Raw genomic sequence first — 23,414 nt, forward strand, 5'->3', positions numbered from 1 at the left:
ATTGTGGAGACACTCAAATTAGAAAGTGTTAGGACTGCAAGTAACACAGGGTGCCGTGTAGAGGCCTTGCGTTTGCAAATGCGTATCAACTAAACCCCTGTTCTTTATTTATATCATGAGACAGGTCTACTTGGTTGGTGGCAGACTGGAAGGTGAGTACATCAGACTGGGGGCTGGTTGGCTTCCATGCATCTCTTTTAATCCTTTCAATTTTCAGTTTTTCTGTTAAAATTATCTTGTCACTCTTAGAACAGTTGATTAGATAAAGTAGCCAATATACTAGTCCACTGACATGAGATGATCATTGCATTTTCTGGCTGATCTCAACAACTGTATGGCTTGCAACAAACACCCACTGGGTGCACCCATTTTAAATAATTATCTAAAATATCCAGGCTAAGTGCAGTGGGGAAAAAATGGAGAGGGTGAACTTAAAATAAAAATAACTCCTACAACTACAAACACTAATCTTGCTTTACCTTAGGTTCCCACCTATGCATTTTTAGTGTGTTTTGCAGAAAATCTATGCAGTCCATTTACCATGGTTCCCTATGGTTCCAGTTCACACCTGTGTGTTTTGAGCCTGTGCGGTTTTTTGGAAAGAGTCAGGGATCTTATTTACAGATTACATTTTGCATGTAATAGACTTCAATGGACCCGCACCAAAAACGCATGTGTTGCATTTTTGATGCTCATTACATTTTGCATTTTTTTGCAAATAGGAAAGTATGACAGTTCTGTTCATGGAGTGCGACTTTGCTGTGACTTTACACTCTCTGGCATCAAAGTCACACTTCATGTGACAACAGAAATGTCATACTTTCCTATTGGCCAAAACAAAACCACAAAATGCATCACAAACGCAAAATGTGCTGGAAAAACGCATCAACCGCAACCTGCATAGATGTGAACCTAGCCTTAGGCGTTAGACCTAAATCCAGTGTATTTTCCTAACACAGAAAATCTAGGTGCTGCATACAGCCTACCATAGACATAAACGGCCTTTGCATGTGTAGACACAAGTATATGGGCATATGCATATGTGCATACACTATACTCATGTTTGCAATAGCATTTGTTTATACCCATGTAAAACTGTGCAGAGCCATTCATGTCTATGGATGTCTGTATGCAGCACTTGGACTTTCTGAGCAGGGAATACACTGGAATGTATGTTGCAGGAGACGCCCATGTGCAAAAGGCCTTACAGATTTGCTTATTCCACCCAAAGAAAAAAAAAAATCTTGCTTCTTCTAAACAAACCAAAGGAATGATTTCCAATTAAAAATGATGTGATGACACATAGTAGATGCTGTAAGGGTTATTTACTGAACAGATGAATCATGATTTCACATAAAGGCAGTTTCAGTTCTGCTCCTAAAATTAGATCGCCCCAATCTGTTACCCTATTTCACTTTGAAACAACCTGCAGTGACACCGCTGGGTTCTGCTAGACACACATGACACATGTACAACCTATCCGCCAATTGGTCACCACAGGGGAATTCGGGGGAATCCATATGGCTCAATTTTGATAATGCATTTGTAGTAATGGTAAAGATGCAGGTTTACTGAAGTCTCGAAATTCTTCAAAACAGTGGCGCATAAAAAACAGCATTTAAAAAATATAACTGAGAGTTGAAAATATCTCTCTCCACCGAACAGCCTTGTCAGCCGGGAAAGGGAATGCAATACATTGCATAGAAGTAGGTCAGTGTCCCTTCCGCTTCTGAAAAGCTTAAAACAAAATTCCCGGGGAGATTTTCCTATAATACAATAAACATACTGTGTGTAATAGTTATACATAAGATCTACATATATATATATATATTTATATATAATATTTATAAATATATTTATAGAGGTGTACAGGTAGAGGCACATGGTGGATAGAATTAGAAGAGCCTGGCTTGTTTCTTAAGCTCATTTCTTTTCCATAGTGCCAGGCGGTCAAATTCGGCTATAGTCATTCCAAACACCTGATAAAACTCTTCAGCTGACAGGTGGCGCTGTGAAAAGGTGAAACAAAGCAGAGATAATGTTACAAGTGATGGATAAATAAAAGTAAAAGAAAGATTTCTAACTGACAGTTCAGAATGTATGACGATTAAAACAGCTGCAAAAAAGCTTGTAACAATTCACTTTGAAAGAAGGGGGGGTGGGAACGTCTCTCATTACAGGTTTCCTTTAATTGTAGTTTTATACAGTGGGGAAAATTATTATTTGATCCCTGGCAGATTTTGTAATTTTGCACCACTTACAAAGAAATGAAGGGTCTATAATTTTTATCATTGGTGTATTTTAAATGATAGAGACAGGATATCAACCAAAACTCCAGAAAAAAATATGATACAAATGTTATAAATTGAGTTGCAGTTCAGTGAGTAAAATAAGTATTTACAAAACAGGACTTAGTACTTGGTGGAAAAACCCTTCCCGGCATGCACAGAGGTAAGATGTTTCTTGTAGTTAATGACCAGGTTTGCACACATCTCAGGAGGGATTTGGGTCCACTCGTCTTTACAGATCTTCTCTAACTTCTTTAGGTTTTTTGGCTGCCACTTGGCAACTCAAAGTTTCAGCTCCCTCAATACATTTTCTATAGGATTATGGTCTGAAAACTGGCTAGGTCACTCCATTACCTTTAATGTTTTGGGTCATTGTCATGCTGGAAGACCCACCCACGACCCTTCTTCAGTGTTCTGGCTGAGGGAAGAAGATTCTCATCCAAGATTTTATAATCCATGGCCCCGTCTCTTGGCCCCTCAATGAGGCAAAGTCGGCCTGTACCTTTAGCATAGAAACAGCCCCAAAGCAAACATTATTCCACCTCTGTGCTTGACTGTAGAGATGTGTTCTTAAGGTCATAGTCAGCATTTTTCTTCCTCCAAACATGGCAAGTCGTGTTAATGCCAAATTACTCAATTTTGGTCTAATTTGAAACTTCTTCCAGTCCTTCTCTGAATCCTTTAGATGTTATTGGCAAACTTCAGATGGGCCTGTGCATGTGCCTTCTTGAGGGGGACCTTGCGGGTGCTGCAGGATTTTAATCCAATAGCGGTGTATTGTGTTACCAATGGTTTGTTTGGTGACTGTGGTCCCAACTGCCTTGAGATCATTCACAAGCAACTCCCGTGTAGTTCTGGGCTGACCCCTCACTTTTCTCATGATCATCCTTACCCCATGAGACAAAAACTTGCATGGAGCTCCAGACCGATGGCGAGTGATAGTTATTTTGTATTTCTTCAATTTAAGAATATTCTCTCTTACAATTGTCTTCTTGTCACCAAGCTTCTTGCTGATGGCCTTGTAGCCCATTCCAGTCTTGTGCATGTCTACAATCTTGTCCCCGACATCCTTTCACAGGTCTTTGGTCTTGCCCATGATGGTAAAGTTTGAATGGAAGAAAGATTCTGTGGACAGGTTTCTTTTATACACATAATGAGTTGTCCTTAGGAGCACCTTCTTAAATTGACAGGACTAATCTGTGTATCACATGAGCACATACTGTAGCCAGTCTGTGGGAGCCAGAATTATTGTTGGTTGGTTGGGGATCAAATACTCACTAAACTGCTACTCAATTTATAACTAGAGATGTGTAGAACTGTTCGCCGGCGAACAGTTCCCGGCGAACTTAGCATGTTCGCGTTCGCCGCTGCCGGCGAACATATGCGATGTTCGGTCCGCCCCCCATAAGACATCATTGAGGCAAACTTTGACCCTGAACTTTACAGTCAGCAGACACATTTCCAGCCAATCAGCGTACCTCCCTCCCACACCCTCCCACCTCCTATAAATAAGCAAGGGCAGCATCCATCTTAGATCATTCTGAAGCAGTGTGTGTAGTGAGAATAGGGAGAGAGCTGCTGCTGCTGCTGCTGCTGTTAAGCTAGGGACAGTTAGTCAGTGTTCCTGGTCTTGCAGTGTTCTTGGTCCACTACTGCTGTAATATCAGCACCCCAAAAAGCCCTTCTAAGGGCTGGTATTTGTGTTTTTTTTTTTTTATATATATATATATATATATATATATATATATATATATATATATATACCTAGCGTCCCCAAAAGCCCTTTTAAGGGCTGGTAATTGAGTTGTTTCTTCATATATATATATATCTATATCTATCTAGTGTCCCCAAAAGCCCTTTTAAGGGCTGGTAATTGAGGATTTTTTTATTTATATATATACATATATATATATATATATAGTGTCCCCAAAAGCCCTTTTAAGGGCTGGTAAGGTAATAGATTTTTTTCTTTATATATATATATATATATATATATATATCTATTGTACACTGCAGTTGCCTGCCCGCTGTGTGTGAGAGGCCACAGACCTACCACAGACTGTACTGTGTGCACACCACACTCATTTCGGGTGGCACAGGCACAGTACCTGGCATTTTAAAAAATATTTTTTTTTCCTCTGTCATAATTGCAGTGAGTGCTGTGTCAGGTCCACAGAGTGCACTGTACCCACTGCAGTGCACTGCCCACCACTGATATATATACGTTGGCACAGCATCTTGTTGCAATAAATTGAAAAAAAAAATATTTTTTATTATTGCAGTTGCCTGGGCTGCCAGTGACTGTCAGGTCCACAGAGTGTACTGTGCCCACTGCAGTGCCACTGTGTGCCCACCCACCACTGATATATAAGGTGGCACAGCAGCTTGCAAAGTAAAAAAAAAATATATATTTTTTTAAATTGCAGTTGCCTGGGTGCCAGTGACTGCTGTCAGGTCCACAGAGAGTGTACTGTGCCACTGCCCACCCACCACTGATATATAAGGTGGCACAGCAGCTTGCAAAGTAAAATAAAATATATTTTTTTAAAATTGCAGTTGCCTGGGTGCCAGTGACTGCTGTCAGGTCCACAGAGAGTGTACTGTGCCACTGCCCACCCACCACTGATATATAAGGTGGCACAGCAGCTTGCAAAGTAAAAAAAAATATATATTTTTTTAAATTGCAGTTGCCTGGGTGCCAGTGACTGCTGTCAGGTCCACAGAGAGTGTACTGTGCCACTGCCCACCCACCACTGATATATAAAGTGGCACAGCAGCTTGCAAAGTAAAAAAATATATATATATTTTTTAAATTGCAGTTGCCTGGGTGCCAGTGACTGCTGTCAGGTCCACAGAGAGTGTACTGTGCCACTGCCCACCCACCACTGATATATAAAGTGGCACAGCAGCTTGCAAAGTAAAAAAAATATATATATTTTTTTTAAATTGCAGTTGCCTGGGTGCCAGTGACTGCTGCCAGGTCCACAGAGAGTGTACTGTGCCACTGCCCACCCACCACTGATATATATGCCTGCAAGAGAAAAAGCCAGCCGCAGAGAAGCCGTATTCCTGAAAATATAAGAAAAATGCTTTTTTTTAGGGGTTCTGGACATGCTACAGAGCTGAAACTTGACAGGTACACTTTTTAGACCCCCCAGACACTAAATACAAAAAATGACATGCCTGCCTAAAAAAATGCCCGATAAATGCCTGCAAGAGAAAAAGACAGCCGCAGAGAAGCCGTATTCCTGAAAATATAAGAAAAATGCTGTTTTTTAGGGGTTCTGGACATGCTACAGAGCTGAAACTTGACAGGTACACTTTTGTGACCCCCCAGACACTAAATACAAAAAATGACATGCCTGCCTAAAAAAATGCCCGATAAATGCCTGCAAGAGAAAAAGACAGCCGCAGAGAAGCCGTATTCCTGAAAATATAAGAAAAATGCTGTTTTTTAGGGGTTCTGGACATGCTACAGAGCTGAAACTTGACAGGTACACTTTTGTGACCCCCCAGACACTAAATACAAAAAATGACATGCCTGCCTAAAAAATGCCCGATAAATGCCTGCAAGAGAAAAAGACAGCCGCAGAGAAGCCGTATTCCTGAAAATATAAGAAAAATGCTGTTTTTTAGGGGTTCTGGACATGCTACAGAGCTGAAACTTGACAGGTACACTTTTGTGACCCCCCAGAAACTAAATACAAAAAATGACATGCCTGCCTAAAAAAATGCCCGATAAATGCCTGCAAGAGAAAAAGACAGCCGCAGAGAAGCCATATTCCTGAAAATATAAGAAAAATGCTGTTTTTTAGGGGTTCTGGACATGCTACAGAGCTGAAACTTGACAGGTACACTTTTGTGACCCCCCAGACACTAAATACAAAAAATGACATGCCTGCCTAAAAAAATGCCCGATAAATGCCTGCAAGAGAAAAAGCCAGCCGCAGAGAAGCCGTATTCCTGAAAATATAAGAAAAATGCTGTTTTTTAGGGGTTCTGGACATGCTACAGAGCTGAAACTTGACAGGTACACTTTTGTGACCCCCCAGACACTAAATACAAAAAATGACATGCCTGCCTAAAAAAATGCCCGATAAATGCCTGCAAGAGAAAAAGACAGCCGCAGAGAAGCCGTATTCCTGAAAATATAAGAAAATGCTGTTTTTTAGGGGTTCTGGACATGCTACAGAGCTGAAACTTGACAGGTACACTTTTGTGACCCCCCAGACACTAAATACAAAAAATGACATGCCTGCCTAAAAAAATGCCCGATAAATGCCTGCAAGAGAAAAAGACAGCCGCAGAGAAGCCGTATTCCTGAAAATATAAGAAAAATGCTGTTTTTTAGGGGTTCTGGACATGCTACAGAGCTGAAACTTGACAGGTACACTTTTGTGACCCCCCAGACACTAAATACAAAAAATGACATGCCTGCCTAAAAAAATGCCCGATAAATGCCTGCAAGAGAAAAAGACAGCCGCAGAGAAGCCGTATTCCTGAAAATATAAGAAAAATGCTGTTTTTTAGGGGTTCTGGACATGCTACAGAGCTGAAACTTGACAGGTACACTTTTTAGACCCCCCAGACACTAAATACAAAAAATGACATGCCTGCCTAAAAAAATGCCCGCTAAATGCCTGCAAGAGAAAAAGCCAGCCGCAGAGAAGCCATATTCCTGAAAATATAAGAAAAATGCTGTTTTTTAGGGGTTCTGGACATGCTACAGAGCTGAAACTTGACAGGTACACTTTTGTGACCCCCCAGACACTAAATACAAAAAATGACATGCCTGCCTAAAAAAATGCCCGCTAAATGCCTGCAAGAGAAAAAGCCAGCCGCAGAGAAGCCATATTCCTGAAAATATAAGAAAAATGCTGTTTTTTAGGGGTTCTGGACATGCTACAGAGCTGAAAATTGACAGGTACACTTTTTAGACCCCCCAGACACTAAATACAAAAAATGACATGCCTGCCTAAAAAAATGACCGCTAAATGCCTGCAAGAGTAAAAGCCAGCCGCAGAGAAGCCATATTCCTGAAAATATAAGAAAAATGCTGTTTTTTAGGGGTTCTGGACATGCTACAGAGCTGAAACTTCACAGGTACACTTTTTAGACCCCCCAGATGCTAAATCCAAAGAAATTTTTTATTTTTATTTTTTTTTAATTTTTCCAATAATTGGCTCTCTATCAAAAAATTATAATTTTTAAGAACTTTTTTTTGCGTGATCCCTCTCCGGCATGCCACAGTCCAGGTGTTAGTCCCCTTGAAACAACTTTTCCATCACTATTGTGGCCAGAAAGAGTCCCTGTGTGTTTTAAAATTCGCCTGCCTATTGAAGTCTATGGCGGTTCGCCCGGTTCGCCGGTTCGCGAACATTTGCCGATGTTCGCGTTCGCCGTTCGCGAACCGCGAATTTTAGGTTCGCGACATCACTATTTATAACATTTGTTTAATGTATTTTTTTCAGGATTTTTGGTTGATATTCTGTCTTATTATTTTAAAAACACCTATGATAACAAATATAGACCCTTCATTTCTTTGTAAGTGGGCAAACTCACAAAATCTGCAGGGGATCAAAAAAATATTTTCCCCACTGCATAACGCTGCTGTGGTGGCAAATAAATGGGACCCATGCAGGGGGCAGCTAAACATCATGAGGGTCAGATGAAGAGATGGTCATAAATCCCTACAGACTATGCTGGTACAGGCCCTATCTCCATCCCTTACATGGTGAAGGAGCTTCTGAAAAAAGTGCACTACCTTTATAAATCTTGTATCCCAAAGGTTACTGATGGCCCACTACAGCAATTCCAGCACTTGTTTTTTAAGTGGAAAATGTTACTTGTACAGCATGTTTTATCATTGACTTTTAGATGTTTTGGAAAAGGTTAATCAATAAAAATGTGCTTGAAATCATTCTGGTAAATCACTTACTTCCAAGCGAGTCCTGTCGGCATCTTTAGGCAGTCTATTCCTCCCTCTAGTGGTTACCATGAGTAATTCATAAGGATAGATCTGTAAAAAGTAAAAAAGTAGCCATGGGTACAATATTGCTGAGTTACAAAGAAAACCTCTTATGCAATGATTATTCCGTTTTTTTCAGAAATAAGTTTCACTTTGAAAGAATGTCTTGCTGACTACAGAGATAAATGCTGGCCTGTTGTTGGTTGGCTGTGGCAGCCTAGTGTGGGACACGCTGTGATCTGAGTATGTTTTATTTATTTGCACAAGGAGCTTATTTTAAAAAAGTAACCTTTTCTTTTAAAGCTGAACTTCAGGCAGATTTAAAACACACAGAATAATATTATATGCATTCATTATTGCATCAATAAATACATTTTTTAAAATGGAAGAGACATTAGTATCTGAATGTCTTGGCATTATACTCTTGTAATCTCCTATACAGCAAAGCTTCAAACTGGGAGAGGAAAAAGCAGCACAAAGAGCCAGTAGGGTATTCTGGAGTACTTATGGAGCATGATGATAGGAGGAGAGAGTTGAAAGGCAGGCAGTCTGCAGCTTCTACGATCACTGTCCAATCACAGATTGGGGGAGGGACAAGACCCATGTTACTTAAAGAGGAACTTCGGTCAGGTATATAAAAAATTAAAAGTCGGCAGCTACAAATACTGTAGCTGTTGACTTTTATTAAATGAGTACTCACCACTCAAGGAGTCCTCAATGCCGCCATCTTGCTTACGGGAAGCCAACTGTGATTTACTATGCATGTGTGAGATGTGCTGCACCTGCATAGTGGTCCCAGAGCCTCCTGGGACCTGTGGGATGTACCAGAAGGTTGTGGGTACGGGGGGAAGGGGTGTGTAGCAAACTTCCTCGCTTCTCACCTAGGTGGGAAGAGTGGAAGTGGGTACCTTTTGAAAATGGAGGGGGGGAAATCACCTTTTCAAGATGAAGTTCCACTTTAACTGCAGAACTGGCCTAGCAGTGCTGTGTGGTAGAGCTGTGTAAATCTGGGAACTGGATGGACAGAAATACAAATCAACAACAGCTCCCTTTATGCATTTCATCACCATGTTAGGCTGTTTGCCCGGAATTAATCTTTAATAGACTTGTTGCAAAATTTGCACTGAACAGCCGAGTATTTTGTTATTTACAGTTTATACACAAATCAATAACTTTGACGTTAAAAACTTTAAGGCTCAGTTCACACTGTTGTGACCCCTCAAAAGCATTCAACTTCCAATGAGACTTTGCATTTCGACTTGATGCAACTTCAAAGCGACTTTCACGTGACTTTGATATTTTACGACTTTGGCAAATCATAATACAAAGTGGCACACATTATTGAACTTTCAAATCCCTGTAAAGTTAAAGCCAAAGTCACAAAGATAAGGCAAATAAATGACCTCCTTGCGATTTTTGTGATTTTAAGATTGCAGTCTTTGAAACTCATGTCCCAAAGAAGATGCAAAAAACTACTGCAGGAGCTATTTTTCTTTTTTTGTGACTGCGACTTGAATTGCAGCAAATAAGACGGCACCTACACAAATAAATGTGTTTTGACTTCGCAGCAAGTCACAGCAGCGTGAACCATGGCTAGAGCAAATTTTTTAGTAGAAGAACAGACACCCAAAAGCCTAAGAACAAAAACCATAAGTCTCCTTTTACTGCATTTATTAGCCAGAAAACAATTTGTAGCACCTCTTTCAATGGGTTATTAAAGCCCATATGAACTGGATGTTAAAATAAGCTAAATACATTTCAGGTACATTAAACAAAAAAGGTTTGCAAAATCTCATAGTTTGTTTTCTTAACAATCAGCTACAGCCTGGGTACAAAAGTCTGTCCCCTGCCAGCATGCTGCAGAGTGGGACCCTTGATCTCTGTGGGGGAAGAGATCTACATGCAGACACATCCCTACTGAGTCAGAGCCAGAACTCTCTCATCAGCGGCGAGCATGAGCTTTGCCGATTGCAAAATGATAGGTCTGACTGTAGGGGGCATGACAGACCTCTGCACAGAACTTGTAGGCAGGCCTTAGCCCCAGTTTCAGGGAAGGCTGGCCTTGTGTAGCAAAGTAAACCAGGGTCAAGAGAGTCTTTTTAGCTAACATATACGGTCTCTTAGGCAGTAATTTATAGTTATAAAATTATTTTGTATGACCCTATGATTTGTAAGGACAGCACCAAGTATTCTAGGCATGGAATTAACAAGTTGGCGACATATTACATCAATCTTTTTCCATTCTTCAAGAACAACCTATTTTAGAGCCTGGATGCTGAATGGAGAGTGATGCTCAATTTGTCTCTTCAGAATTCCCCATAGGCGTTGGATAGGGTTCAGATCAGGAGACATACTTGGCCACTGAATCACTTTCACCCTGTTCTTCAGAAATGCAACAATGCCCTTAGATGTGTGTTTTGCATCATTGTCATGGTCGAAAAGTACACGACGACCAAGGGCATGGAGTGATGCCAAGTGATGGTATCATCGTCTCTTTCAATGTAGAGCAGTACATCTGTGAATTCATGAGACCATCAATGAAATGCAACTCCCCGACACCAGCAGCACTCATGCAGCCGCACAGAAGGGCACTGCCACCACCATGTTTCACTGTAGGCACCATGCATTTTTCTTTGTACTCCTTACCTTTGCAACCGAATACAGTTTTGAAGCCATCAGTTCCAAAAATATTTACCTTGGTCTTATCATTCCAGAGTTCAAAGTCACAAAAGTCTTCTCTTCTCTCTTCTGGCTTCAAGAGAGGCTTCCCTTTCAGTGTACGCCGTATTTTGTCCTGGGAAACAATCAGCCCAGTTTGGCTTTCTACTTCTTTAGCTAACTGCAGTGAACTTGCATAGTGATTTTCTTCAACCCTTCTCATTGGAAGACCCTCCTGTAGTGCTAACTTCAGTGAACGGCCTGGACGTCTCTGAGATGGTTACAGTTCCATCTTTGTTAAATTTTTGTATCACTTTTGCTACAGTATTGTGACTGATGAGTAAAGCTTTGCTGATCTTCTTGTAGCCTTCACTTTTCTCGCGTAAAGAAATTATTGTCTTTCTCAGGTTTTGTAACATTTCTCTTCCATGTGGTGCCAATGCTGACAGCATGAAATGGGAAGGGGTTTTCTTTGTTAAAGCAGAGTTCCACCCAAAAGTGGAACTTCCGCTTTAAATACTGCTGACCCCCTAACATGCCACATTTGGCATTTCATTTTTTGGGGGGGAGCGGGTACCTAGATTTGACAGGTACCCGCTCCCACTTCCGCTCGGGCCGCCATAACGGCTCGGGCAGAAGTTCTCCTCTCCCCCTCCCTGCAATATTCTGGGACACGTCAAAGGTCCCAGAAGATTTACCTGGCCATTCACAATGCACAGCGCGACTTGCACATGCGCAGTGCGCACCCGGCTGTGAAGCCGCCAGCTGTCACAGCCAGTTGCCCACAGCAGAGATGCCGATGCCGCCGAGAGGAGAGGGAGAGGAGCGAGGCTTTGGTCCGCCGCATCGCTGGATCATGGGACAGGTGAGTGTGTGTTTATTAAAAGTCAGCAGCTACACTTTTTGTAGCTGCTGACTTTTAATAAAATACAAAAATGAGTGGAACTCCGCTTTAAGTAACGCCCTTTTCTAATCCCCTGTCTGCTGGATTGTTTATTGAATAATTAGACTCACCTGTAGGTAAATTCTTCTTAATTAGGATTTAATTGTCTAAAATTTAGCTTTGCTACTTATGCCTCGTACAAACATTCAGATAATTGTAAGAAAAAAATAGATTTCGACTTGATCGAACGATAATCTGATCGTTAGTACACAGCTTTCGACAGCCGATAACGACAGTTCATCAAACAAAATCCGAAGGGACAAACCGGAAAACTACTGTGGTATGATAGCCTAGAGAACGACAAACGTTTAATCATTACAGTATGCGTCTGCTAAAAATCGATAGACAAAGACCATGCATGATCAGAAACACAAAAATATCCCGGAAAAAGCCTGGCTGCCACTGTTTTTGTTTTGCATTATCTGATATGTAGCTACACAACCAGGAAGCTTTTCTAGAATCGTACGAAAAAATCAAACGCTAAGTACGCATTGTTGAATTCGATATTAGTATCATGCAACAAAATGCGAACGATAAGTGGTACAATTATCTGAAGGTGTGTACGAGGCATAAGACTTTCATTGGGGTGTATTCATTTTGCAACATGGTCTTGAATACATTTTTTAGGAAGAATACTTTTTTGTGTGTGCAAATTAACTAATCTTGGTTGCAATCAATGGCCCACATTTGTGGGAGAATTTTGTAGTATAGTGTCCCAAAGAAAATGTTGATTCTGAAAGGAAAATAAAGGTTTTCTGACAAATCTGTTGGGGTGTACTCATTTATACTGAGCACTGTATGCACGGCTCCATGTTGTGACAGCTGTGTCAGCTTCAATGTCATAATATTACTGTTTGTATGATTTTTTTTTTAATTGTATAACTCAATAAAAATCTGATTAAAAGAAGCACAACAACATTCTTTCAATAAGAGGCACAATAGGCAATAGTATTAGTTCAGGACTGAGAACCTGTGTCCTGGAACTGTTCTGAAATAGGAGCTCAAAGGTCAACTTTCAGACTGGATTAAACTAATGTGAGAGGATTTAACAAAACCTCTAATGTTCTTACAATTCAATCTGAATTAATGCTGCTATCTTTGAATGTTTTCACATCTGATATGCTACAACAATCGGAGTCAGAGCAGTACGGCTCCATTGCTACACTTGGGTTTAGCTAAGTAATTTACACAGAAAATAAACAAAACTTAATTGTATTCCTGGACAAATCTGTTTTTTCTTTCGGTTTGGGGTAGAGATTAGAAGGATAAGGCCGGCCATACACGTAGCAAATTTATTTCCTGCAAAAAATAAGGTTGCAGGAAAGAAATTTAGTTGATTCCCCCATCATCACAGACAGTATTGGTGCGTGAATCCTTCCTGCCAGGCCATTGTCTTCTCCCAGCAGGGGTAGCCGTCCCCAACGGGAAAAGACAGTGATTATTGCTAGCGGCTATAGCAAACGCTAGCGATAACTGAAGGTAAAACCCGGCATACTGGTTGTACCCAAGTTGTTTGATCGATCAACTTGGTACATTCAGCCTGCCCATAATCATTCAAATCCTTGCTGGCTCAGCAGGAACCGCTTGAGATTAGAACCGTGTATGGCCTGCCTTAGAACCTCTGTCAGTTTTTTCTAATGTATTGTAAAAGGCGCAAACCTCTTATATACTCTTAATGTTACAGCAACATGGAAAAAGTTAAGAAATCAGGGACTTGACCTAGACTAAACATCTTCTATTTAGCGATCATGGACTGGAAGTGAGCTCTGACTACAGGAGGATCATGAGGAGAGAGGTCTTTTAGTATCTGTTTATTTTCCTGCCATTGTACCAGGTCATATCAGGTATCCTGCCTGATCTTTAATAAAGGGCATGTATAGGCAAACATTTTTTTACCACCCCTCAACAGCTCCCCCTTGAGCTGCAAAGGCAGTTGACTACATATGCCACAGCCACAATGCTTTGCTTCATAGCTGCAGCAGGAATAATCCACCCGGTTACACTTAGCGGTTAGTACTACCCACTGAAAGTGGCCCATTCACTTGAATGTGGCCATAATACAACTGCCATACAACTGTGTGCAATGTGTGGTGTCTGTTAAACACTCTCAGAAGAGTGATCCAACACAGATCGGCTTTGGAGGGCTAACACTAGTGTAAACTAGCCCCGACAGTTTTTCTTGATACAGTCTTATCCACTACAACAGGGATATGCAAACTGTGGCCCTCCAGATGTTGCAGAACTACATGTCCAATGAGGAATAGCAAGACTGACTGCCACAAGTATGACACTCAGAGGCAGAAGCATGATGGGACTTGTAGTTTTGCAACATCTGGAGGGCCATAGTTTGCATATCCCTGCACTAGAGGATATACTTTTACCTCCACCTACCTGGGGACAAGTCTAAAATTGATGATGTTCACTAGTACAAATAGAAGGGTGAACCTCCCCAGTGGGGATACAGCCAGCAATAATAACCTGATACATTATCTAGTTTTCTCCTACTCTATCCAAAATGAAAAAAAAAAAAGGTTCTGTCTATTGATACACTTTGGCCAAAAGCAATAGTTGGACATGTGCACTGTAAAAATAAATGAACCCTAATGGTATTATAACAAAACTATAGTAAGCTCCAGCACTGAGACTTACACTTCTAAATGGAGTATGAGTCTAAAAGTGAGTCAATTTCAGTATACAAGGTGTTCTGTGAATGAATGAGGTTCACATGATTGTCATGATCTCCCCTCCTCAAATCACAGAACACCTTGCATTCTGTGAAAAGAATACAAGGCATTTACTGATTGGACAAGGTGCCGAGTGAATGACCTGCTATCAGAGCTGTACTCCAGCTGGAAGTGTAAATCTCAGCGATGGAGGTTTGGTGCTTACTAAAATGTAAGGGGTGAATGAAAGTTAGAATTTTACAGGCACTGCAGCCTTCACACATTGCACAGAATTCACCAGCTCTCATTTATTTCTACATGTATTGTTTTTGGCCGGAGTTCAGCTTTAATTGTATCCACAACAACACTATGCTCCTGTGTCTTTTTTCGAGGATTATTTGTTACTGTTTCTGTCATGTTTGAGAAGGGACTCATTCGCCAACCTGCGATAGTAACGCCACTGCTCTGCAGGTGCTATTCTATGCATTTTCTATTGGAAAGGACGTTTAAAAAAGCATTTATTGGGGTTCTGGATTCTAAGTGAATTCTCTTATCAACTGAATGGAAGTCTTAACCTATTAATTACAAAGATAAAATGTACAGATTGCCTGCAGAGTAATTTGACGCAGGTGGTTGAAATGGTATTGATTTCCATTAGGGATATAGTGAAAGTCCTTGGAACTATGGTTCATTGCACATTAAAAAGCAAATTCCTCCATTGTCACATAACCTGCCATAGTAACAATTCTCCGATTCACAAAGCAATTGTGGGTCTTCTCACCTTGTACTCTGCAATACAGAAAAAAAAAAGACAAGTAAAAAAAAAATGTTAATTTTTAGGCTCCAAAAAAGTACAAGAACTTCTTTTGGGCGACAGGTGTCCCGCGATTCTGTTTGCACGATTTTACTGCGATTCGCTGGGCGGCAATCGCGGCAAAATCGTGCCGCATTTGGTGTGCTATTGCAAGTCACGCGATTTGCAATGATTCGGTATCGGGGGGCAGAATCGCCGTGATTCTTCCCACGATCTGAGATGCCTATATGTGAATGGAGCCTTAGTGTTGAACATTATTTGTAATGGCAAAAATAGAATCCTTTAATATACTTTCTTCTATATAAACATGTTAGTTTACCAAGTTGTAAAATGTTTAGTTATTTTTATTTTATTATGATTTTTCATATTTATCTTCTAATAAGTAATAAGAGAGGCATGATATCCATTTATTGCTATGAGGTACATATTTTTTCAAAGTAACCCTTTTTTCTGATTATTAGTTAAAGCGGTCCTCAACTCAAAAAATCCAAATTAGCTATATTATAGGAAACATTTAGAAATTACATTTGTGCCTAAGCAGTACCTTGAAGTTTTTGTCCTCTTTGCAATGGAATTTGCCCCAGGACTAGTGAAAAAGTTTAGAAAATTCCATTGCAAAGTGAACACCCTTTTTACCTTTAGAAAAATTACCCCAACTGATTTAGAACAAGTAGCCAGATCCAGAATGCTGTTTAATGGCCTTCATTTTGGTTGTGGGTCACTAACTAGCTGTGTGAGGACTCAAAGTAGTTTTTTCAAGGGGAAAAGGCTATTGTAAAACATTTTGAAGTCACCAATCATAACATGCAGGGGTATAGTACTATAAAGTGATAAAAACATGCTAGGCTTCAATTGGGCTTTAAAGTGGTTCTAATGTCAGAAGGTTTTTATCTTAATACATTCTATGCATTCAGATTAAAAAACCTTCTTTTGATAAAGCTCTGTGTGCGGAGCGAAACGCGTCAAGCCGTTCGTCCGAGTACATACTACGCCCGATTGCATCCAACTTCCGGTATACGGGGACACGGGGAGTAGCTACAGCCATCTGAGTGGCGACCCGTGGGATGGTTTTCAGGCGTGTGAACCTCTGCTAAATTGTAAGTGTAACCTGTATTGTGTGCATCGAATAAAGTTATTACATACTTCACGATGCCAGCATCTCTTTCTTTTTTGAGCATCACCTGGATGGTGTGATCTACAGTACATTTATAAAGCTGTTGAATTGTTGGTCCAATAAGGCATTTATCTGCAAAGGAGATTCTCAAAGCGCTGTATTACTTGGCTTCTGGTGAGTAGGGGACCAAGAGGGGAGCACCTACTCGTGTACAGAGAGCACCAGCACTTTTTTATATGAGCACGCAGCACTTTGGACTTATATTTTTGCACAAAGACTGTCACTGTATATAGTTTTTTGAGCACATGATTAATTGAATGAATAAGACAACGGCTCATATTTATTGATTTTTTTTTTTTTTCACGTTTATTATTTATGCATATTGATTGGTGATTTTTATATAGATATCGTGCATATTAAGTTAAGCACTAGCACTTTATACACAATATTTATTTATATATTTATTTGTTCTGTGGAGCAGCGCAGGTAGTTTTATATTTTATACATATGCACTGTTACTGTAAAAATGACACTGGCAGTGAAGGAGTTAACTTTTTTTGAGAGGGAGGGGTTATGTGTGTCCCTAGGGGCATGATTCTAACTGTGATTGGCTGTGGCTTGAGGTGTATGAACAGTGATCAACGGTCCTACATAGTAGAACTGTATGATCACTATTCTTACACAGGCGAGAATGACAGGCGGCTTGTTTACATTAGCCGCCTGCCTTTCTCCTGCTCTAATGGACGATCGGGAGTGACCGGCGGACATCGGGTCTGGGGGGGTCCGTGACAGCGCGGGAGCGCGCCTCTGTCGGCGCGTGCTTGCTCCCTAGACCCTCACAGGCTAGCGACGTAGCCCTACGTCGCTTTGCCTGTGAGGGGCTGACTGCCGACGTAAATCGTCGTGCAGCGGTCGGCAAGCGGTTAAACAAGGAAATACAAAGACTTGAATTACCAATTTAAGTCTTTTTCTTTACCATTGCTAGCCTTTTTTAGACATAAAAAAATTATAACATGAAAAATTGTTATATATAAGCTGATGTTTATCATTTTTTGTTCTAGTAACAAGTAAACCTACCTCTCATTCCCCAGTTCACTGCATTGGCACTATCATAGTGGAAGAGTTCCGTGCTTGGCGGCTGTAAGAAATATCATAGGATAATTAGGAATCGGGTATGCAGAACAAACATACATGGACCATACTTAGGTTCCATGCACACTAGGCTTAAAAAAATACCAGTTCCCTTGGCAGAGAGTTTAGCGCTTTTTTTCCTGACAGAAAACTCCTCTCAAAAATGCAAACCAGAAGGGTTTGTTTTCCTGCCTCTAAACGCTGAGCTTAACCACTTGCCGACCGCCGCACGACTATCTACATCGGCGGTCAGCCCCTCACAGGCAAACTAACGTAGGGCTACGTTGCTTGCTTGTGAGGGTCTAGGGAGCGAGCGCGCGCCCCCGGAGGCGCGCTCCCGCTCCCGCGTGGTCACGGACCCCCCCGCGCGTGTGACCAGCGGACCCGATGTCCGCCGGCCACTCGGCGATCGGCGGGGGAGAGGGAGAATGTCAGGCAGCTTGTGTAAACAAGCTGCCTGTCATTCTCCTCGCTGTAAAGACACTGATCACATGGATCTACTATGTAGATCCGTTGATCAGTGTCCTTACAGCTCAAGCCACAGCCAATCACAGTAGAAAGCACGCCCCTAGGGACACACACAGCCCCTCCCTCCCAAATAAATTTAACCCCTTCACTACCAGTGTATTTTTACAGTAACAGTGCATATATATAGCACTGATTACTGTAGAAATGTCACTGGTAACCCCAAAAGTGTCAAAAATGTCAGTCAAGGGTCCGATCTGTCCGCCGCAATGTCGCAGTACCGCAAAAAAAATCGCAGATCGCCGCCATTACGCGTTAAAAAAAAAAAACAACAAAAATGACAAAAATCTTTCCCTTTGTTAGTAAACGCGATAACTTTTGCGCAAACCAATCAAAATACGCTTTTTGCGATTTTTTTTTACCAAACATAGGTAGCATAAAACAAATTGGCCGAAAATTTTAAAAAATTTTGATTTTTACATTTTTTTTTGGGGGAATTTCATATAAAAAAATGTGAAAAATATTGCTATTTTTGCAAAATTGACGCTCTTTTTTTGTTTATAGCGCGTGATCAAAAAATCGCACAGGTGATCAAATACCACCAAAAGAAAGCTCTGTTTGTGGGAAAAAAAGGACGCCAAATTCGTTTAGGTACAGCGTCGCACGACACCACAATTGTCCGTTAAAGTCACGCAGTGCCGAATCGCAAAATACCCCCTGGTCGGAATGGGGGTAAAATCTTCCGGGGCTTAAGTGGATAAAATATGCCTGTAATCGTCCTAATGTGCATGGACACATAGGATAACATTGGGCTGTTATACAGGCAAAACACAAAACTCCTGTAGAAGCAGCAATTTTTAAGCCAGTGTGCATGGAGCCTAAAAATGCAGCATGTACTGACTATGTACTGATCTTTGTTGAAAGTGTCAATAAAGTGTGCAGCCAAAACCTTTTTGATCTATTGAAAACCATCATTAAATCGATCAGTGTTTCAATCCATTGTCTTACACAATCATTTAGATATGATCAATACAATTTTGCCACAACCATTCAATTTGCCAGTATTGAAATCTATCTAAAGATCATTAAATCGATCTATTGAATGATGGTATCAATATGGGTATGGCCACCTTAAGACCAACAATGAGAATTCATTGTTGCACAGCTAACAGGATTGCTGACATTGGCAGCAATAATGTATCATAGTTGTGGCTTTTACCAAATTAATCTGGAACTTTTGGGAATGGGTTGGTGTGCCATTCACACTGGGCTTGATTTTCTAAAACTGGAGTGCCAATCAGCCTCTAACTTCAGCTTGTTCAATTAAGCTTTGGCAAAAAAAAAACAAAAAAAAAAACTGGAAGCTGATTGGTTTCTATGCAGAGCTGCACCAGATTTTGCACTCTCCAGTTTTAGTAAATCAACCCCACTTTGTCTCTGGTATGGAAACAACCAGGTTACGGTTGTGTAAAAAAAAAGACATTATTTAATCTGTTAAATGATGCATTTCAATGAAACGTTAGTCACTTCACCAAAACAAGTAGTGGATGGCACTTTCACACCATAGACACAGCTGGGTCAAACAGAAACACACATCCAGCCACCCCATGTCTGGTAGACAATGGATAATTAGAATATACAGAAGATACATGGGGATAACCATACTATATTCTCCACCTATGCAGGTGCCTACATTTAGTAACCCTGGAAAGTAACTGTAATCCTAACATTATTCCTAATTGCTCCTTATTGTTATTTTCTAAGATTCTAAGATTTAGGCCTAGTTCAATAGAAAGATTTAGGCCTATTTCAAAAGAAACCCGCAGTCATTCGGCTCGTGTGGATGGCAGTTGGTTTGTTGTGCAGCCGGCTTCTGTTGAAGGCTCGTGGCCGAAAAAGGTCTGCTGAGCGGCTCCCAGTCAGCTCTTCCAGCCAACGGCTGAAAGCACTGATCGGAGTGTTCTGGCGTGGAGGCTGTCCCCCTGTCACAACACAATAGATCAGCAGGGGAGATCACTGTACTAACAGCTCCAACCTGAGCTGTCAGTTTTTTTGTCTTTCAACCCGCTTTATCCTCAAATGGGCCCTGCCCAAAAGGCACACCCAGTTCACCATGATGCTTCTATTGCACTGAGACTGCCACCTCCTGACACTGGCCTTGACAGACTGGCAGAGCTAGGAACTGAGGAGCATTGATCTTGTGGATAGTCTCCAAGTAATTGTTAGTGAGAGCTTCAGACTGCTGGCATTTGTTGAGCATGCCCTTGGACCCTAGTAAATATTACCATAATTCAAATTTTCCATGTAGTCCCTTTACCGTACCCTGTGAAGACCATTCCTTCTGTATGCTGGGAGTGAGGCAGACTTGTTGATTAGAGGATCTACAAAATACACAAAAGAAAATATTTTAAATGTACAAGGTAATGTCAATAGATATGATATATTTCTTTCTTCTGGAAATACTGTATGTACGACATAGGTAAAATATTGATGAATCCTAAAAGCTGTGCAAATGTTATTTTCTTGAACAAAAGGATGTGTCAACTGGATGGTGCTACTAATGATTATGACAGGTAACTGTAGGTCTCACACTTCAAACCCATTAAAAAAGTTGATAGTTTGGAAAAGTTAATCAAATCCCTTGTTGTTTTTAATGGAACCATGCTTCATAACTGTAAACATCTTTAAAGAATAGAAGAATATGTTTCCACTTTCATACAAAAGTAGCTTAGTGCAAAGGGATTAATGCATAGCTGTACTTACCACTGTCAGCCAGGTAGCACTTGTTGGGAGCTGTAAAATAAAATATGAACCCAGATTTATGGGGATCAACAGTTTCTTGAGAGTACTACAGAAGTGGTTGAATATAAAGGAAAAAAACTGAAATAAAATCAATATGTCTCCAAAACTTTTTAAAAATACTGTGGGGATGCAAATGGAGCTTTTCAAGTCAGACTTGAAGAACTGCATTACAGTTATTCATTAACCTGTGTGGGTTCCACTGCTCATTGCAGGGTCTGTTCTAAACATCACCGGAGCAATGGAATCAATTATTCGATAAGCTCCAAGAGTTAAAGCTTACTACAGGTTTTAGTGAGCTTGAAATAGTTTGTTTGGACCAACCAACCTTTTAAAGTTCACTGAAACCTAGTTAGGCTATAAGAATCTAGTTCATAGGGAAAATGTGCAGTTGCTTAGACCCAGGATCCTCACAAAGATATGAGCTCAGATCTCATGTTAATGGTTCTGCAAGGTCCTACTCCTGAACCAATTCAACTGCATGGCAGAAAGACATTATACTCTACAATAGCAGGTCTTTATAATACAAATTGTCCAGGAAATGCCCTATAGCCTAGATTGGTATCTGGTAGAAAAGGCACAAAAGCTAGTGTTACCTAAAGACAATGGGATTGTTTTAAGGCAAATAGGTTGCTCTTTTCCAGTGCCACAACCGGCCCCCCACCCCCCACCAAGGGGGGTGTCTTGCTGGTTCGGGTGTTTGTGTGGGGGGGTTGTGGGAGAGAGCCACCATGATACATGTCACCAGCAATCCCCCCCCCCCCCCCAGTGGGGTGCCAGCAAAAAAGATGAGAGAACTTCCTGGTGATTCCTTTCACCAGTTCTGATCGCTGACAACACCGCTGCCCCACCCCACAGGTAAACCTGACCAGCTTGCTCCGCTTAGTATTGTTCCCTGCTGAGGCGGAGCCTGCTGCTGCAAGAATAGTTAGGTATCATCTGATTGAGCAGCACTCGGGCATAGGGGTGTGTTCAGCGACGTGCTACTGCTGTGCTGCTTGTGCTGTTGATTGGACTCCTCAGATGGGACACGGACACCAGACAAGCTGGCATGATGGAGTTGCATTGTGAAAATGGATGAGGATGATTCTGGGTGGGGATGGGGGATACATTGTGGAAAGGGATGAATAGTTCTGTGTGGGGATGGGGGATACATTGTGGAAAGGGATGGATAGTTCTGTGTGGGGATGGGGATACATTATGGAAAGGGAATGGATTATTCTGGCTGGGGATGGAAGATACATTTTGGAAAGGGATGGATAGTTTTGGATGGGGATGGGGGATACATAGTGGAAAGGGATCGATAATTCTGTGTGGGGATGGGGATACATTATGGAAAGGGATGGATTATCCTGGGCGAGGATGGGGGATACATTGTGGAAAGGGATGGATAATTTTGGGCGGGGATGGGGGATACATTGTGGAAAGGGATGCAGATAATTCCGGGCAGGGAAGGGGATACATTATGGAAAGCAATGGATTATTCTGTGCAGGGATGAAGATATATTGTGGAAAGGGATGCAGATAATTCTGGGCAGGGAAGGGGATACATTATGGAAAGTAATGGATTATTCTGTGCAGGGATGAAGATACAGTGTGGAAAGGGATGTGGATAATTCTGTGTGGGGATGGGGATACATTGTAGAAAGGGATACAGATAATTCTGGGCAGGAATATGGGGATATATTTTGGAAAGGGATGTGGATTTAGTGGGACAGCCAGTGGGGGGCCATGGGGAATGTTTGTGGTAAGGCCCTGGGGGGCCCAGGCATAAAGCTGTGTAAGGAGCCCCATAATTTCTGATGGCTGCCCTACTATGGAGGTAACAACTGTGAAACAATAAAATGTCATTATCACATGCAAAATGTAATCTTTGTTCCAGACACACTAATCAGTTTCAAAGTGATTCCTGCAACTGAGCATTGATTACCTCTGTATTCAGAAAAGTTATCCTAAATGTGTTTGGCTACATTCCAATTCCCTGTGTGGTCCTTGTGTTTCTGTAACATACATAACTCTATAGGACTCCTTTATTTCATTTAGAATAAGGGGTCTGAGTGAAGTTTCCTTCACCAGTATTGTCCCTAGGCACCTTTACATATGCTAGGAATGCTTTAATCTACATGTTGGTTGACACTTACATCCATTAAGAGAAGTATCATAACCGGCAGTGTGTAGAGCCTCTTTACTGCCCGCTGAACTGCGTGGCGGTGTCCAGGGGTCGGCATACGACCGAGCCTTCATCTCCTCTTTTAGGATCATTCTTCCAATGCTGCCTTGGAGCTAAAATAGAACATTCAATTTATTTTCAGATACTGTCCTGAGATGTATTAACCACGAACAATTACTGGAATCAATCTATATTGGAAATACAATATAAAGAACTAAACTCTCTAAAACAAGTATATACTGTATGCTCCTATTCCACTTCTCTTTCCATTTAAGTTTCCCCTATATAGACCATGTATGACCATGTATGACAACCCCTCTATAGCAGTATCAAGTCTCACCGGATTTCAGCTATAATATATTACCCAGCTTGTACGCATAGGGATATTAGTTTATTTTGGT

At 41.2% G+C, this 23,414-nt stretch overlaps 1 protein-coding gene across 8 annotated transcripts in view; it reads right to left on the minus strand.

The window, feature by feature from the left end:
- Positions 1 to 864: 864 nt before the first annotated feature.
- Positions 865 to 23,414, minus strand: part of ABLIM3 (actin binding LIM protein family member 3) — a 421,965-nt gene continuing 399,415 nt past the window's right edge. For 4 of the 8 annotated variants that reach the window (XM_082254476.1, XM_082254475.1, XM_082254474.1 and 1 more), the window contains 5 exons: positions 22,985 to 23,126; positions 20,808 to 20,837; positions 20,367 to 20,425; positions 17,526 to 17,586; positions 15,057 to 15,309 (listed from right to left, as the gene is read on the minus strand). In XM_082254476.1, coding sequence (XP_082110602.1) covers positions 15,275 to 15,309; positions 17,526 to 17,586; positions 20,367 to 20,425; positions 20,808 to 20,837; positions 22,985 to 23,126 — 327 coding nt within the window. In that variant the 3' untranslated portion in view covers positions 15,057 to 15,274. Of the gene's footprint in view, positions 2,010 to 8,226; positions 8,308 to 15,056; positions 15,310 to 17,525; positions 17,587 to 20,366; positions 20,426 to 20,807; positions 20,838 to 22,984; positions 23,127 to 23,414 lie in introns of those variants that run through there. The other 4 variants (XM_082254472.1, XM_082254477.1, XM_082254473.1 and 1 more) reach the window with 2 other exon arrangements.

Source organism: Pelophylax lessonae, assembly GCF_965119305.1.
Source record: "Pelophylax lessonae genome assembly, chromosome: 4".
NCBI lineage: Eukaryota > Metazoa > Chordata > Amphibia > Anura > Ranidae > Pelophylax > Pelophylax lessonae.